The 16,789-nt window shown below is 40.9% G+C and overlaps 1 protein-coding gene across 1 annotated transcript in view; it reads left to right on the top strand.

Annotated features, from left to right (window-relative positions):
- Positions 1–2,176: 2,176 nt before the first annotated feature.
- Positions 2,177–16,789, top strand: part of SLC13A1 (solute carrier family 13 member 1) — an 85,053-nt gene continuing 70,440 nt past the window's right edge. The window contains exons 1-2 of the mRNA XM_059711684.1: positions 2,177–2,329; positions 16,315–16,443. Coding sequence (XP_059567667.1) covers positions 2,231–2,329; positions 16,315–16,443 — 228 coding nt within the window. The 5' untranslated portion in view covers positions 2,177–2,230. The remainder of the gene's footprint in view (positions 2,330–16,314; positions 16,444–16,789) is intronic.

Genomic DNA, 16,789 nt, shown 5'->3' with positions numbered 1-16,789 from the left:
AACTATAAAATACTACAGCATATTATATGTACCCTTCACCCAATTTCTTAGGTGTTAATAATTTAAACATAACCATTATACAACTAACAAAATTTGGAATATATTTTTCTTATAATCTCTTTAATGTTACTTAATCCATTTACTTTGTTTTTGTTAATCTTCACCCAAGGATATTTTTCCATTGAATTTTAGAGAGAGTGAAGGGAAAGGGAGAGACACATTGATTGGTTGCCTCCTGCACATGCTCTGATAGGGGCTGGAGATCAACCCAGCAACTGAGGTACATGCCCTTGACTGGAATCAAACCTGGGACCTTCAGTCCACGGGCTAATGCTCTACCCACTGAGCAAAACAGGCTGCAGCTTAATTCATTTACTTTTAATCTATATGTGTCTTCATATTTAAAGTGGGTTTTGTTTTTCATTCACCCTCATAATCTGTCCTTTAATTGGTGCATTTATGCCACTGACTTTCAGAGTGCTTACTGATAGAGTTACTACCATATCAGGTGGCTTCTGGGTCTTCTGGGGCTGCCCTGGATGGCGGTATGCTGGCGGCTCGTGCTGTCCTGCCCTGCCTGCAGTATGCAAGTTATCCGCCATGTTTGTTGGCAGTTAATTTGCATATCGTGCTGATTAGCCAATGGGAGGTGTAGCGAAGGTACGGTCAATTACCATGTTTGTTTATTATTAGAGAAGATTATCCTCTCTTTCTGATTTAGGACTTTTTCTGTTTATTGCTCATTTTTTCCTGAATCATTATATGTATTATATATTTAGAAATTTAGACTTTTAGAGGAAAAATGCTTTTTCATTTACATTAAAAATACAGTGAGTTGTGGCCCTGGCCAGTGTGGCCCATTTGGTTGGAATGTCATCCCATACACCAAAGGATTGTGGGTTCGATTCCCGGTCAGGGCACATGCCTGGGTTGTGGGTTTGATCCCCAGATGGGGCAAGGGATCACTGTTCTCTCTCACACTGATGCTTCTCTCTCTCTCTCTCATCAATGAGCATATCCTCGGGTGAGTATTAAAAAAATAAAAAACAAAGAATATAGCGAGTGTTGATGAAAGAATTATTTTCCTTGACGGGAAAAGAAAGCAGAGTCACATTAGTGTGAAATTAGAAATATGGTCTAAATGTCAACCACAGATGAGATAAAAGTGAAGTTATTTGTGCCAAAAGAAATGGACTATAAATTATAGAAGAAAATGTGTTTTGTTTATACCTAAGGCTAGATGCATAGTAGTTGCTTAGTTGAGGTTTATTGGGTGATTAATTTACAATACAATGAGAAATAAACCTAGCCCTGAGGAGTTTCAAAATACATCCTCCATAGCTTCACACATACATGCACGTGTACACACCCACACACCCTGGAATGGCTCTCATGATTCACCTCTGTCACCAGGTCCCTGTTGATTATTTAGAATCAACATGATAATATCAGCTCAATCCTGAAAAAGTCTTGCAGGGGGGTGCTTATATAAGGCTTTATGATAACTTCAGGTTTCTTATTAAAAGAGGCAACCTTGTCCAGGAAATTCCCAAAACTCTGCTTTCAAACCGTGAAGAAATCATTGTGCAATTGAGTGTGGTTTCAGGGAGAAAATGCTACTCAATTTCGGAAGCAGTGTTAGCTATCTTTTGAATGAGCGCCAAGGACTCCTGCACGAGAGAGGTCAGGAGTTCTGTGGATCAAACTTCACATCGGTAGAAGGTTGCTTCAGTATGTTATCTCAGAAGTTCCAGAAAAATCCTCTGTAAGCACCCAGTCAAGAGTTGCTCAAGTGTTTATGATTCATATCTTCCTGAAACCTAAGTGTGATAACTACTTCTGTTAGGGAGCTCAAAGTCAGGGGATATTAGAAGGGTGTAGAGGCCTCATTATGGACAAACTCAACCAACCCTACTATTTTGCCTTCTCTTAGACTTGTCCAGTCTATATTCCAGTTAATGTAAACACAGACAACAGGGAAAGAACAGTTTTATCTTTCAAAAGCCATACCAGCAAGTGGCTTTTGATTTCTTGCAAACATTCTTGGGCTTATCACTCCATGTTAATTGTGACAGTAAAACAATAAAGATTGAGATTTAATTTTAACTCATGTTGGTCAGTCTAGGGCAGAAAGTGAAGATGATGAGCTGGAGAAATATTAATCCAGGCTGGTTATTTAACTTCAGCCTCATTTTGAGAAGAACACTATCAAAGGCACCCACTCAGCACCATGAAATTCTTCAGTTATATTTTGATTTATCGCCGGCTTCTCCTCATAGTTTTCACTCTACTGCTTTTACTGCCCCTGCCCCTCGTCCTCCACACCAAGGTAAGTGAACCTGGAAAACAGGCTGACTGACGGGTTTCCTGATTTCTGCATTGCCCTTCCCCATGGGTCCAGATTTAATTTCATTTTGGCAGACTTGTAAGCATTTTTCTGTTTTCTTTAAGTGTTGTCAGTCTATGAAGTCCAACATGATAAACTCAGTGCATTTTTAACCCCTTAGTAAATGATCAGCAGACATTTAGTGAGCACTGTCCCTGTGCCAGGCATGATGGATGTCACTTGCTGGTACAAGGAGTCCCAGATTGATCACTCGCAAGCTGTGTGATCTGGGCAAGTTGCTTAACCTCTCAGTGCTTCTGGTTTTTTTCTTTCTTTTTTTGTTGTTGTTGGTTTTTTTTTTAATCTTTATTGTTCAGATTAGTACAGATGTCCCTCTTTTTCCCCCCCATAGTTCCTCTACACCCAGTTCCCACCCCACCCCAGGCCCCTGACACCCCGCTGTCGGAATCCATAGGTACTGCATACATGCATATAAGATCTTTGTCCAATCTCTTCCCGCACCCCCCGACACTCCCTTCCCCTTGAGAATTGTCAGTCCACTCCATTTCATGCCCCTGATTCTATTACATTCACCAGTTTATTCTGCTCATCAGATTTTTTATTCATTTGATTTTTTGATTCACTTGTTGATAGATATGTATTTGTTGTCACTTTGTTGTTCATAATTTTTTATCTTTACCTTTTTCTTCTTCTTCCTCTTCTTTACCCTTCAGCATTTCATATAGTACTGGTTTGGCTGTGATGAACTCCTTTAGCTTTTTCTTGTCTGTGAAGCTCTTTATCTGACCTTCTCTCCATAAGATTGGGAGAGTAATAGGCTTGTTGCGGGAATTGAGTAAGCACGCATCAAGCACTAGAGTGGTGGCTGGCATGCAGTAAGTGGGGTGGTGTGGGTCCCCAAATGTGATGATGACTCCACAGCAGGTGCAATTCCCACTATGATGCCTTTTCTCTGAATGGAGGAAAGCAAGTATTAATCAAGGTGATACCATTTTGCATTAAAAGAGGTTCCTTGTAATTACAATACTGTGGGTCCTCCAGCCTCCCTCAGAAGCTGGTCACCAATCTGGGAATTTCTATGGGAAATTCATGTGAGCCAAGGTCTCCTCTACTTCAAAGCTGGCCAAGGGACTGGCCTCTGCCGCCCACAGCTGCAGCTTGTCTGCTGCCAGGGGCAACCACCAGCTGCAGCCTCTCCCTGCACTGAGGCCTCCTGGTCCCCTGTGGAGAAGGGAAGAATTCCCCACCCCTTTTGGTCAAACATCTGGCCGAGTCCCCAAGTTCTTATAGAATTTCTAGTGAAAACAGCAGGCACAGTCAACTGTTTTTGGTTGGGTTGGTTTTGTTTTGCAAATTCTGTGTGAATTCTCCTCCCTTCTCCTCCCTACCCCTCCTACTGCTGCTACTTCTGAGCACTCCTTTAGGAGTCTGGCAACCACTAGATGACAAATTTGAGTCTCAGACACATGGCTCTACTCTGAATACCCTCCTCCAACCCTCTTTGAAGATTGTTACTCCATCTGGTATGCATGATGGCTTCTCTTCCCACTCCCCTGGTCCTGAAGTTCCCTAGGCCCAGCTGGATCCTACCAGGAGCACATCCTGGTTCCTATCTGGATCCCTGCTCTAGTGTCATATCTCTTGGTTAGTCTCAGCAGTGAAAATAAAAAATTACTTCACAGCAGTGAAAATAAAAAATTAAACCAGTTAAAACAAACTTAGGCCATGATTGCATATCATTTATGCTGCTTATTCAACATATAAATTCAGGACACTGATTATCTTCCATAATTTTCAGATAAAGTTAATATGAACTCTTCCAAAGAGAAAACAAGTAGATAATAAAAAGCAATGATATCAGTGCATAATTCATTAACTGGAAAGTGTATTCTAAGAAATGCAGTCATTGATTTTTTTTCAAGGTGCTGTGATAAGAGTACATTAGGTCTGTGGGGAAACCGTGGGCCTGGCATTTAATGAACTGTGTTCCTCTTTCCTTTCCTTCTAATTAACTTATTTGTTAAAACTCGTCATGTTAATGAGAGGGGTTTTTGCTAGTACGATAACATAATTTCATTTGTTGGCTCCTCTAAATGCGTAGACAATCATTTAATCAACTGTCAATTAAATTCAAAGAATATTATTTTTAACTGTTGCTTACAATGAAAGGAAAACTTTTTTCCAGAGAGTATGGAAGGTATAAAATTTAAGTAGAGGCTTTTATACCTTTGGGAGGTATAAAATTTAAGTAGAGGCTTTCTTTGACATAGATACAAATCAATGTATTTTACCTTTCTGGTTACCAAACTGGAGAGCCCTATGCTTCTAAACTCACAGTAACAGAACAAATAAAGCAACAAAAAGTTGCTTTCAAGCAAAACAAAAAGTCAATTTTGCTTTATGAAAACTTAATATATCTACATGATCTAGAGCTAACAAACAATGAATTATTGACTGATTTTTTTTCAGTTTCCTACTGGTTATTGAATTATTTGTATAGACTGACCTTAACCCTTATCTTAATTCCATATCAAGTTAAAATGTGGCACCCATGATGGGAGACCTTCTGTGGTTTTTCAATGTACTGTTCAAAGGAAAGAGAAGGGATTCACTCAGAAGAGCTTGCTTCTGTTCCAGGAATTCTGTCAGCTGCTTTACCTAAATTATCTTATTTAACGTCATTATGAACAGTAAGACAATCATCCATGTTCTATCATTCTCACTTTATGTTTGAGAACAATGATGCTCAAAGGCATGCCACTCAACAAGGGCCACATAGATATTGTGGAAACTGGATTTGATCTTGGGTTCTGTCAGAACTTCTAATTTATGTTTTAAAAGAGGTTTTCGTTGGTCTTGTCTATATTTTTGAAGATTTACCTTTTATTTTGAAAAGTTACATAAAGTGTGGCTTGATAATCATCTATAAACAACTCAGGCATTTCTCTTCATAATAATGCTTTAAGCAGGTCAAACCACAGAAGCAATTTCTCAAGTGACCTTATGTTACTTAATGTCTTCAAGATAGAAAATCACAGTGAGTCTTATCACTGGGGATGGGCCTTGTTAACCAGAAGAGAGGTTCAGCTCTAATAAAGAACATGAGGCATTTATTTTATCAAAAGGGTTGCAATGGGGAGAGGTTGACTCAGGTAGCAACTCAAACTGTGCTCTGGAGAGAACAAAATGTAACTCTTTCATGCAAGTAAGTGAAGGGTTGTTGACTAGATTAACAGGAATTGGTTGGTTTCGATATGTAAATAAGGGAGATGAAAGTCACAAGGGGGAGGAAGAGTAGGGTGTGTCCATACAGCAGTTCTTGGTCCACAAGCTTATCACTTAGCCTTGAGCTGAGTTTAGCAATAGGTTTAGCAGCTTAATAGCAGCTCTGAGAATTGAGGCACAAGATGTGCATTGGCCCCACTTGCTTAACAGCTCCTGACTATCTTTGAAAGTGACTCTCTTAGCAATGCGTATTCTATTTTATTTCTCTACTAGAGGCCCAGTGCATGAAAATTCATTCACTGGGGGAAGGGGTCCCTCAGCCCGGCCTGCCCCCTCTCACAGTCTGGGAGTCCTCAGGGGATGTCCTACTGATAGCTCTACAGGAGGAGACCAGCCGATCAGGGGAAGGTGACACCCCCAACACCAATGCTGCTGCCACTGCCAGCCGCCACGGCTGCCTGAGCCTTGGCCCAGCCCTTGCAGCAGCAGCCACCATCTGCGGCTTTGTCCGGAAGGACGTCTGGAAGACATCCGGTCTAATTAGCATATTACCCTTTTATTAGTATAGATTATCAGCCCATGAAAACTGAAGCAGCAGTGGGTCTTCTTATATGTGTCATTTGATGAATGTCCCAGAGTCCCAGCTATACAAGCCGGTCATGTCAGCTTGTCACGTTGTATACCCCTTCCCTTTCATATCAAATGCTTACCATGAGTCATGGCATTAGGCTGGCATCTTGATATCTTTCAGGTGGAAGAGACTTTAGAACTGGGTTTCAGTTTTTATAGAAATGATAGTTGAGAGCAAAGGAGGATGTGCCTCACCCCAGAAGCCCATGGGCATAAGTTGCACAGAAGCTCAAATTTAATCTTTATGAGTTGCAGTTGGCTTGCACTTATCAGTGTGGGTTCCTGTCCAGCTCATCCTGTTAACAGCTAGGCTACAAAATACTACGCTGCATTTTAACATTTGGCAAGAAGAGCACTAAGAATGGCCCCGTCCTTGAGACCCTTTCCCTAACATTTCCAATCAACATCTGCCAGACTCTCGAGCCAGTGATCACAACCTCAACTGAATATCTATCTCTTTATATCTCCCACAGTGGTAACAGGTATATTCCTAATACATTGGTGTAAACGTTGCTTTCCTAGTGGAATCCTATGTCCTTATCACTTTACACCGAATCATCATTAATGCCGTCTTTTTATTTTATTATTTTTTAAAATAGATTTTTATTGATTTCAGAGAGGGAGAGAGAGAAACATCAATGATGAGAGAGACTCATTGACTGGCTGCCTCCTACACGCCCCACACTGGGCATTGAGCCCACAACCTGGGCATGTGCCCTGACCAGGAGTCGAACCACAACCTCCTAGTGAATAGGTTGATGCTCAACCACTGAACCACACTGGCTGGGCTATGCTGTCCTTTTAATTGTTACATAGACATCAAGGTCCTTCCCCAATTATTAGATACTAATCAGTAAAACAAGCCTATAATGTAATTGCTATTTATGTAAATATTTGAATGAAGTTAATAATTGCAATGAATTTTCTCATTTTGGAGAGGAAATTTCTTAAACATTCATAGATAAAAAACTTTTTTAACTGGCCTAGGCTACACCCATAGTTCCAGTGATATTCTCTGTGCAACATTATTCTTTTGTGACTATTCCTAACATCTTGTTCATTTTTACTCTTCTCAGCACTTTGTGCTATTTCCTTATTTATTTTTCCAGGTCTTGGCTTTTCTTCCTATTTCCATAATGAAACAAAAAGATAAAAAGAGAAGGCCAGGTTTGAGAAACAATAAGAGGAGAAAATGGAATAACAATTATTTTTTGTTTGTTTGTAGAGTGCCTTTCTTCCCACGATGTCTCCATCTATCTAGTTTATCCATTAATTAGGATCCCTTTTTGAGATGAGACAGGGAAACAGCCGCATAGCTATTGAGCAGCATCCCCCAATTGACTAGTTGTAAAACCTAGACCAGATGTCCATTTTCTTTCAGGTATTTCTGGATTTCTCTAGGAAATATTTTATGCCAAGAAAGACTTAAAAACAGAAGAGAATGGGTGAGCCAACACAGCAGGGCTTTAGTGCTTGCCCAAGACCCAAGGAAGAAGCCCAAATCTCACCTCTTAGCACTGAACTCAGACAACTCACATAACAAACTTATTCGCCAAAGGGCAAGAGTTAGGGAGGGAAGAAATTCAGCTTTACGGGCCAGCTCTATTTCGTGTGCTGCTTCCTTCACAATAGATTCATTGTATACATCTTAAATTTCAAAATTAGAATAGAAATTATAATAAATAAAAGAAAGGATACATCATGAGAGACTTATGGTGCTGAATCTAAATAAACTAAACAGATGGGAGAAACATACTGCTTGTAAAGAACTGTAATCTTTGAAGGAATAAAGGACCTACTTAGATGTCCGACATAGAAAATTGAAAACGTGTGGGAGAGGATTTAAATAAACTACAAGTGAAAGAAGAGGGAGGGGACAAATTCCAAGGAAACATAAAGAACTTTTAAAGGGCCAAATCAAATAATTAAATATTTTAATAAAAATAAATGATATCATTTTAAATATGACTTTAAAATATTACAGGATGTAAGATAAATAGGAGGATGCTATAAATTCTAAGAAAGTGAATATTTTAGACACAGAGAGCATCAAAATGATGGAGAAAAAAAGAGAAAGTAGAACTCATGCTAAAAGTAATGTGGTAGATGAATAAAACCAGAAAATCAAATTTGATATATTTTTATCTCATGAATATTTTATGAGAACTTGCTAAGCCCAAAATGTTGTGCTTAGTGAACTGTGGGGTCTAAGCAGAAGTTTAAATAAATGTTAATGCTTTCAAGTAGCTTGCACAATTGCTGAAAAGTCAATATATACTACTAGAGGCCTGGTGCACGAGATTCGTGCACTTGGGTGTCCCTCAGCCTGGCCTGCACTCTGTTGCAGTCCAGGAGCCCTCAAGGGATCTCCGACTGATGGCTCAGGCCTGCTCCCTCCGCTAAGCCATCAGTCGGACATCCTTAGCACTGTCTCAGAGGCAGAAGAGGCTCCCGCCACTGTGGCTGCACTCGCCAGCCATGAGCCCGGCTCAGGGCTTCTGGCTGAGCTTCGCTACCCCTGTGGGAGCACACTGACCACCAGGAGGCAGCTCCTGCATGGAGCATCCGCCCCTGGTGGTCAGTGTGCATCATAGCTACCGGTCATTCCACCGTTCGGTAGATTTGCTTATTGGCCTTTCATTATATATAGGATGGCAAATGTTTGTCACACATAAGGTTGTGTACAAGTACAAATCATTTGTGCTATGAATGTGTAATTAATGGGTGGATAAACCTCTAACAGTCCCACGGGTCCATGACCTGCTGCTCCTACTTTCTTTGCCTCAGAGCATCTGCTGCCCTTCACCCCATTCCTCGGCCTGAAACCCGTGTGTCATCGCAGATGCTTCAGCTGTTCCTAAGCACCCATCACAGTCTTATACCCACCCCCACCCCAATCTGCTTCCACAGCTTCATTCCAGCTGGCACTGCTTTCTTGAGGCTGACTTCATCTCCTTCTTTCATGGACCGTTTTCACACTCTTTCCCTGAAGTCTCCAGCCAGAGTACTATTTTAAAAATGCCAACCTGGTCCTATTTTATCCCCCAGTCGCACTTTTGCAGGGGCTCCCTTTTGCATACAGGGGGAAATATTTAAACCAAACATGTATACACTGATGGATCTTTAAGATTTTGCCATTTATTTGTCCTAACAACTCTCCCCAAAACCCCACTGCCTATCTCCCATTCACATTTCCCACACTAGCAATATTTCCCTATTCGCAGTCCCTAGAATACCCATGGTTAGTGCCTCTATCTTTGCACATACTGCGTCGTCTTCCTGGAATGCCCTTTCCTCTTGCTCTGTTCTTGGGAAAGGCAGCTCAGGCTGGTGTACAAGCGGAGTCTCATCCTCTATGTTCTCAATGCATCATGGATACATTGGCCTTTAGAGTATATATTCCATTTTGCCTTTATCCTTGCTTCCCATCTAGACTGTAAATACCTAAAGACCATGGAACACATTTAATTTGTTTCCTCCAGCACCAAACACATGCCTGTCACATGGTAGATAGCTGATAATTCTGATGAATTGATGATCTTTCATGACAGAAGGATGTGGAGAATAAAGCCAGATCTTGTAGGAAGGAGAGGATGCAGGAGAAAGAATTGAAGGAAGAACTTCAGGTAGAGCGAAAAGAGTTACTAAAGGACAGACAAGAATGTTGGTGTAAAAGGAGGGTGTCTCTTCCACAAGCTCTTCTTGTCCTTCCATAATACACTTTTATACTTACTCTGGTAACAGTAATAAATGTGAATGCCTCATAACAACCATTAGAAATAGTCAATATTTTCATCCCCATTTTACAGATGAGCAGAGACTCAAAGGGGTTAAGAAATGTGCCCCAAAGTCACATGGTTTATAAAGGGAGCAGGAGAATTTAAGGACAAGTCTGTCTGACTCCCAATGTCCTCCTGACATTGCTTCTTTACATCAGACCTTTAAAAGCTGTGCATGGGCTGCCTTGCTCCATCGTTCCTGCATTTGCAATGACAAGAGCGTGTATTGAGATGAGGCTTCCTCTGCCCAGATTCAGAGCAACCACAACTCATGACTGACCAATAGCGAAGGCCAGGAAATAAGCCGTGTTTGTTTAAAAGGCTGAGATTTAGGGACTTTTGCACAGTGTAACCTCAATTGTCTTGATTTATCTAGCATATTCTGAATAACCTCCCCAAGTGATTTGATCATGCTACCCCTGGCCCATTTCCTCATCGGTAAAATGAACAGGACTCTTCAAAGAGTTTTGAATGTTAGCCGTGTGGATCAGCTGCCCCAAATTTACCTGAGGGGCTTGCTTAAAATCACAACCTCTGGATGTGAAGTCCAGGATGCTGCTGGCTTAACAGACTCCTAATGCTTCTGAGGCAGTTATTCCACGCACTTAATTTTGATCAGACTCTAATGCATAGTCAGGTTGGAGAACTAAATGATCTCTATGGCTATTCCGGTTCCACTGGGTGCATGGGGAGTAAAGACATTGCATCCCTATTGCTAATGTGGAGGTTAAATGAAAAGAAGGAGTTAAAAATTTCCCGGCAGTTGGCACAATGCAGCCACCAGTTCTCCCTGATCTCCATTTGGCCTAAAAATGAACAAGAAATGCTAGTTAGTTTTTCTTGACTTTGTAGTTTAGTTCCTTCTTACTCTTCAGCCCTCCTTTCACCAGATAATTAGAGTCATTTCAAGCTTTGTCAGGTACATGGATTAGGTCTTGAGGAATCATTGCATAAGTGGTAGGTGTATCACAAACCATGCAAAGTCCTTACAGGCTCCGTCAAATAATAAGAGTGTTTTTCTCATAGCATACTTATTTAGAATGCATGATTTTTCTCCTTTCTTAATTGTGTTGTGTTCTCTTTAAAAAATCAGTTGCAGTGTGTGAGGCCTGTGATTGGTCCTACTTTTCTCAAGCTGTGCTGAGAAATCATATCCGCACGTACTAATTCATCAGGCAAATTGCTATCTAATATCAGTCAGTATGTCATTAAAAATGGAAGGAAGGGTGCAAAAAATCCTATATTTTAAAGCTTATTCTATATTTCAGTTCCATCTGGAGCTATAATTTAAAATGGAGCCAAGGTGATTTTTAAATATAATCAGCCAAGATAATGTGACAGTCAGAACTTGGTGGTGGTGGGTGGGGGAGGGGCAGAATTTATCCAAATTGCCAAATCATCGATCGCTTCATTTGTCTTTTCTACCTGGGCAGCAAGTGCCCTGGCTTCCTGTAGTTGAGGTGGTTAAGACCAGATATGACCACGATATAGTTAAATGGGACCTAGGTAAGTGGAAGAATGTCAACTGTAGAATATTAACCTATGCAGGTCAAATTTTTAATTCCAATTCTAGTTTATTGGCAAGAAAAATGTGAGATTCAGGAATAATGTAGAGACATTCACCCACTGGAGTGAGGGTCAAGATATCTGGTGCCAGACAATTAGGAGATAAAATGGAAAATAGAGCAAGGAAAAGCAAAGAGGTACCTATGCTAAAGAACTTCATTCCTAGGACAATGACTGTTTTATACAGAGATCAAGATATATGAATAAAAACATTGTAGCACAAATACAGAGAAGAAATATTCATTCGTTAAATATTACTGAGCACTAACTACATGTCAGGCACTGTTTTAAGTGCTGAGAATGGGGTAGTAAATGAAATGAGGTATGCCCTCAGGGAGTTTATGCTAGGATTGAACCCCAACTCGACTACATAACAGCAATGTGATAATTGATCCTTAGTCCTACATGAAATTTTGGTGGAGACTAAATAAGCCATGTGGAATACCAAGTATAGTACCTGGCATGCAGAAGGTATCATAAATGTTATTTTTCCGTCCCTTTATTTTGTCATGTCAGAAAAAAAATTTTGTTTTACTAGGTACATATCTTCACCTTTTATTATTTTTTTTTATTTTTTTAAAATATATTTTATTGATTTTTTTACAGAGAGGAAGGGAAAGGGATAGACAGTTAGAAACATCGATGAGAGAGAAACATCGATCAGCTGCCTCCTGCACATCTCCTACTGGGGATGTGCCTGCAACCCAGGTACATGCCCTTGACCGGAATCGAACCTGGGACCTTTCAGTCCGCAGGCCGACGCTCTTTCCACTGAGCCAAACCGGTTTTGGCAATATCTTCACCTTTTAAATAAGCTTTTCTGTCTATAAAGGCTATGATCAGCAGTCTAGATAAAGGTTATGCAATTAGAACCCCCACACACACTTAAACTCCCTTCTCCTCTCTAAATACAAAGCAAATACATGTTTCTATATATCAGAATGGGTCAGAAAAGCAAACAAGTGGAGTGAAGTTGAGAAACTGAGGTCTCAAGTGCTCCCACATAATCCAGGGGTCAGAGCCAGGTTATGGTCTGTTGTCTAAAGGGTTGCTAATCAGAAGGAACACCTGTGCAACATGGGTAAACCAGCCCTGTCCTCAGGCAACTGGGACAGATGGCCATCCCCCCATCAGAGCGGGATAATGCTGTTGTCCTCCTTTCTAGACTCTGAGTTTCCTTAAATATGGAAAAAATGGGGTGTTCCCACAAATTCCTGGAAGGTAGCTATTAGGAATAATGCAGATGTCGTGCCTTAGCCAGGGGCACATTGAGGGATAGGCAAGTTTTCACAAGAGGTTCTGCATCTAGGGACTCAGCTTGGGCAGGAGGGCACTGCCTGGGAGCACATTCCTGTTTGAGACTTGAGCCTAGAGTTAAAGATAAAATGGAAGATCTGGAAGAGGAAGTAAGCCATGCTTCTCAAACTTTAACCTATAGGATTCTTATATAGGTTATCGAATCTTATATAGATTCTTATCAGAATCACCTCAGGAACTTGCTGGTCCTGATTCAGTATGTTGGGGGGCAAGCCTGAGATTCCACATTTTTTGCAGCTTTCAGATTATGCTGATGCTGCTGGTCCATGGACCACAGAGTGGGTACACAGGGAAATTCAAATGAGCAACCCAAGTGTTGATTCTGAGACGGTGAAGCAAGATTTTTGAGGCAGGAAAGGTAGGTAGCATTTTCCTTTTCAGAGATGTTACTCAAATGCTGAGAAAGGCCAAGCAGGCAAGAGAATGCGTGAAATGGAGTCGTGGTATTGTACAAAGCTGAAATCTGCACAGCAGTCTTGGGTAAGCTTTTCTCAAGTCTGGAGAATTGTTGACATGGAAGAATCTGATCCCAATGTTACCAACTTTCTTAGTTTTTCAAGAGAAGCCAGAAATTCATACTCGATTTTTAATATGAAATCTGCTGGTTTTTAACTCCTGACTCAAATTAAATACTCACACACACATCACTGTGAGTCGTACATTTTATTTTCTTGCTAGACTTGGCCATCAGCCTGCAACTGCTTCATCTAAAGTCACTGGGTCACAGAGTTCCGGAGTCCAAAATAGGGTCACAGCCAGTAGTAGCTGGTACTTAGGGCATCTGGGGACTTGCTGGTATGACTGTATGGTTTAATATTATGGACTAGAGTTTAGTAAAAGGATGCATGATGAGACCAGGGATCAGAACACAGATGTCAAGAAGATATGTAAAGAAGACTCTTTAAAAATAGAGAGTTGATGTCAGGAAGTAATGGGGTAAGTCTTAGTATAATTAGACTGAAGGTGGCCTTGAATAGGGATTTTGAATTGTTTTCAAGCAACCACTGAAAATCACTGATTTGATTGTTTTAAATAAAGGCTAGGACTATTAAAATATGAAAGTGTTGGCTGGGCAGGGTAATAATTTAATATAGGAAGTTTTGCTTTTTATTCCGGTCCCAAAGTTGCCCTATCTGAGCAGAATGTGACTGTCTAGATGAAGTAGATCTGTGTTGGAATGAAATTTTATCTCTCATGGCAGGGGTTATGTGTGGTGAACAGAATTAGCTAGCAACATTTTTCCCCCTCCCTCCCTTCCACTTTTCTTTCCTCCCTCCCTCCCTCCCTCCCTCCCTCCCTCCCTCCCTCCTTCCTTCCTTCCTTCCTTCCTTCCTTCCTTCCTTCCTTCCTTCCTTCCTTCCCTCCTTCTTTTTTAATTTTTTAATATTAGCAGTCACTGATAGATTTGTGCTCTAGATAGCTGTCAGGGTGGCTAGCCCCTTAATCTGGTTTTATGCAAAAGAATGACAAAATCAAAGTGGATTCTTAGAAGATGACCTGGTTTTGGAACAGCCTTGCCTGCGGTGGAAGAAGTGGGGTTAAGGCTGAGGGGCAGATCTGAGAGGTAAAATGATGGGGAGATAGAGGACAAAGAGACTGGTTGGTTGTGCCTAAAGAGCAAGATAGTAAAAGGGTCCCTTTTGTCTTTGAAATCTAGGTTCAATACCTTTCTATGGTAGAAAAAAAGTCATCAGGAGGAGCTTTGGGGTTATTCATGTTTGTTCTAAGGAAAATATAAGCCTGGTCTTTCCCCTACATTGACATTTTAAATTAAGCTGTATTTGTATTCACAATTTTTTTTTCCGAAGAAGTTAGGAGATAAAGTCAAGGCTCAGCTTTGTTTTATTGTTTATTTGAGATTATAGGGGCAGACTTTGTATAAAACTGTCAACATCAAAAACCGTTATTCTTTCTTCTTAAAAAAGATGAAAAACAATAAATATGATACTAGAGGCCTGGTGCACGAATTTGTACACCAGTGGGGTTCCTTGGCCTGGCCTATGGGGATCAGGCTGAAACTGGCTTTCTGACATCCCCCGAGGGGTCCTGGATTGAGAGAGGGTGGTTCTTGGGTGATGCACCCTGAACTCGGTCTCCCTCCTTTCTGGTTCCGAGTGCATTACACAAGAACCGCAGCTGCCAAGACACTGCAGCTCGGCAGTTCCTACGTTGAGTGTCTACCCCTGGTGGTCAGTGCACATCATAGCTACAGGTCAGACAGTCATATATATAGATAGCCTTAGCCAGTGCGGTTCAGTTGGTTAGAGCATCACCCCATACACCAAAAGGTGGTAGGCTTGATTCCCAGTCAGGGCCCATACCTAGGTTGTGGTTCAATCTCTGGTCCAGGTGCATGCGGGAGACAACCAATAAATGTTTCAATATTTTTCAAGTTGATTTCTTTTTCTCTCTCTCCTTCCCTTCCTCTCTCTAAAAATCAATAAATTTTTAAATGATGTAATCCTGGATTATTAAGGGTTGCTTAGAAACCCACTAAAGTGCAGGGATACTGGGTGAGTAAATGCCAAAACCAGAGAGCTCACCCTGAAGTAGGTGAATCAGGGGGCAGCAGAGCTAGAAATTATATTGCCCTGGGAAAATCTTAAGTAAAAGATTTCATTAAACTCAGATAGTTTTTGTAAAATTTTTCAAATTCAGTTCAGAATTTGCAAAGATTAATAGTGTGAGAGTAAAACAATGCTATATATATAATAGATATTAATCTTTCTTAATCCCTTAGTAGGTTCTGGATAATTTCCTATGAAAATTATGTATGTACGCCAAATATAATGATGAATTTCAACCATTTCTTAGCAATGCCATAAAACAGAAATCCACAGTTTTATACCTAGCAGATTCACAGATTTATTAAGATTTGCAACCCTGTTGAGTCTCCCTGTGTCTCCTAAGGAGCTCAGCTGTCCTTCTAAAAAGCAAGGCAGAAGGTTCTTCACCTCCAAGTTCACATCACTCAGGAACTAATTCAGTCTCTTCCATGCCATGCAAAAATGTTCTCCCGTTTAGCAGAAGGGAAGAAAGGTGGGTGTGCATGGGTCCCAAACAACCAGGCACCAAGGAATGCAACTAAAAGGCGGCTGTAACTTGCCCTTCCTGTACTCCAGAAGAACTGGGAGTGCATTTCATCAGCCAAATGGATGGGCACCAGCAGCCACACACACTGATATGAGCACAGAAAGTTGACTACATGCTTGGAAGGAAATGTGAAGGAAATGTAATGAATGAGGAATTTTAAATGTCTTTTATTTTTCATGTGTATTCGATTTTTGCTCTTGGAACCCCCAAGAATGACAGTTAACCCCCCAACTCAAAGTGCAGAGGCCTCACAGTTTCCTCCTTTGCTGTGACATGGCTCCATTCAGCAAATGTGGTTGTGATTTGAACTACGATTTCCCAGCCCCATCATTTCATGTTGTGTTTTGCTATTTCCAGGAAGCGAAATGTGCCTACACACTCTTTGTTGTTGGCATATTTTGGCTTACAGAAGCGTTGCCCCTGTCTGTAACAGCTTTGCTGCCTGGCCTAATGTTCCCATTGTTTGGAATCATGCCCTCAAAGACGGTAAGTAAGTTAAGTTCTCTTGCAAATGTTTGCCATGTTTAGATCGCTTGTTTTGTGCTGATATTTTCATTGAGAAAACTTATATTTAAAGGCAGCAATAATCTTGTGAATAACACTTCCAGGTACCCTGGCCAGGTAGCTCAGGGTCATCTTGATAAGCCAAGGTTGTGGGTTCTATCTCCAGTCAGGGAACATACAAGAACCAATCAATGAATGTATAAATAAGCGGAACAACAAATCTCTCTCTTTTACTCTCTCTCTCTCTCTCTCTCTCTCTCTCTCTCTCTCTCAAATCAATAAATAAAAATTAAGAAAAAAAAAATGATGCGTCTATGTAAGTCCTCCA

The sequence above is a fragment of the Myotis daubentonii genome, chromosome 10, assembly GCF_963259705.1.
Source record: "Myotis daubentonii chromosome 10, mMyoDau2.1, whole genome shotgun sequence".
Taxonomy (NCBI): domain Eukaryota; kingdom Metazoa; phylum Chordata; class Mammalia; order Chiroptera; family Vespertilionidae; genus Myotis; species Myotis daubentonii.
Note: the sequence above shows the minus strand (reverse complement) of the source record. Positions and strands in the feature narration are given on the sequence as shown.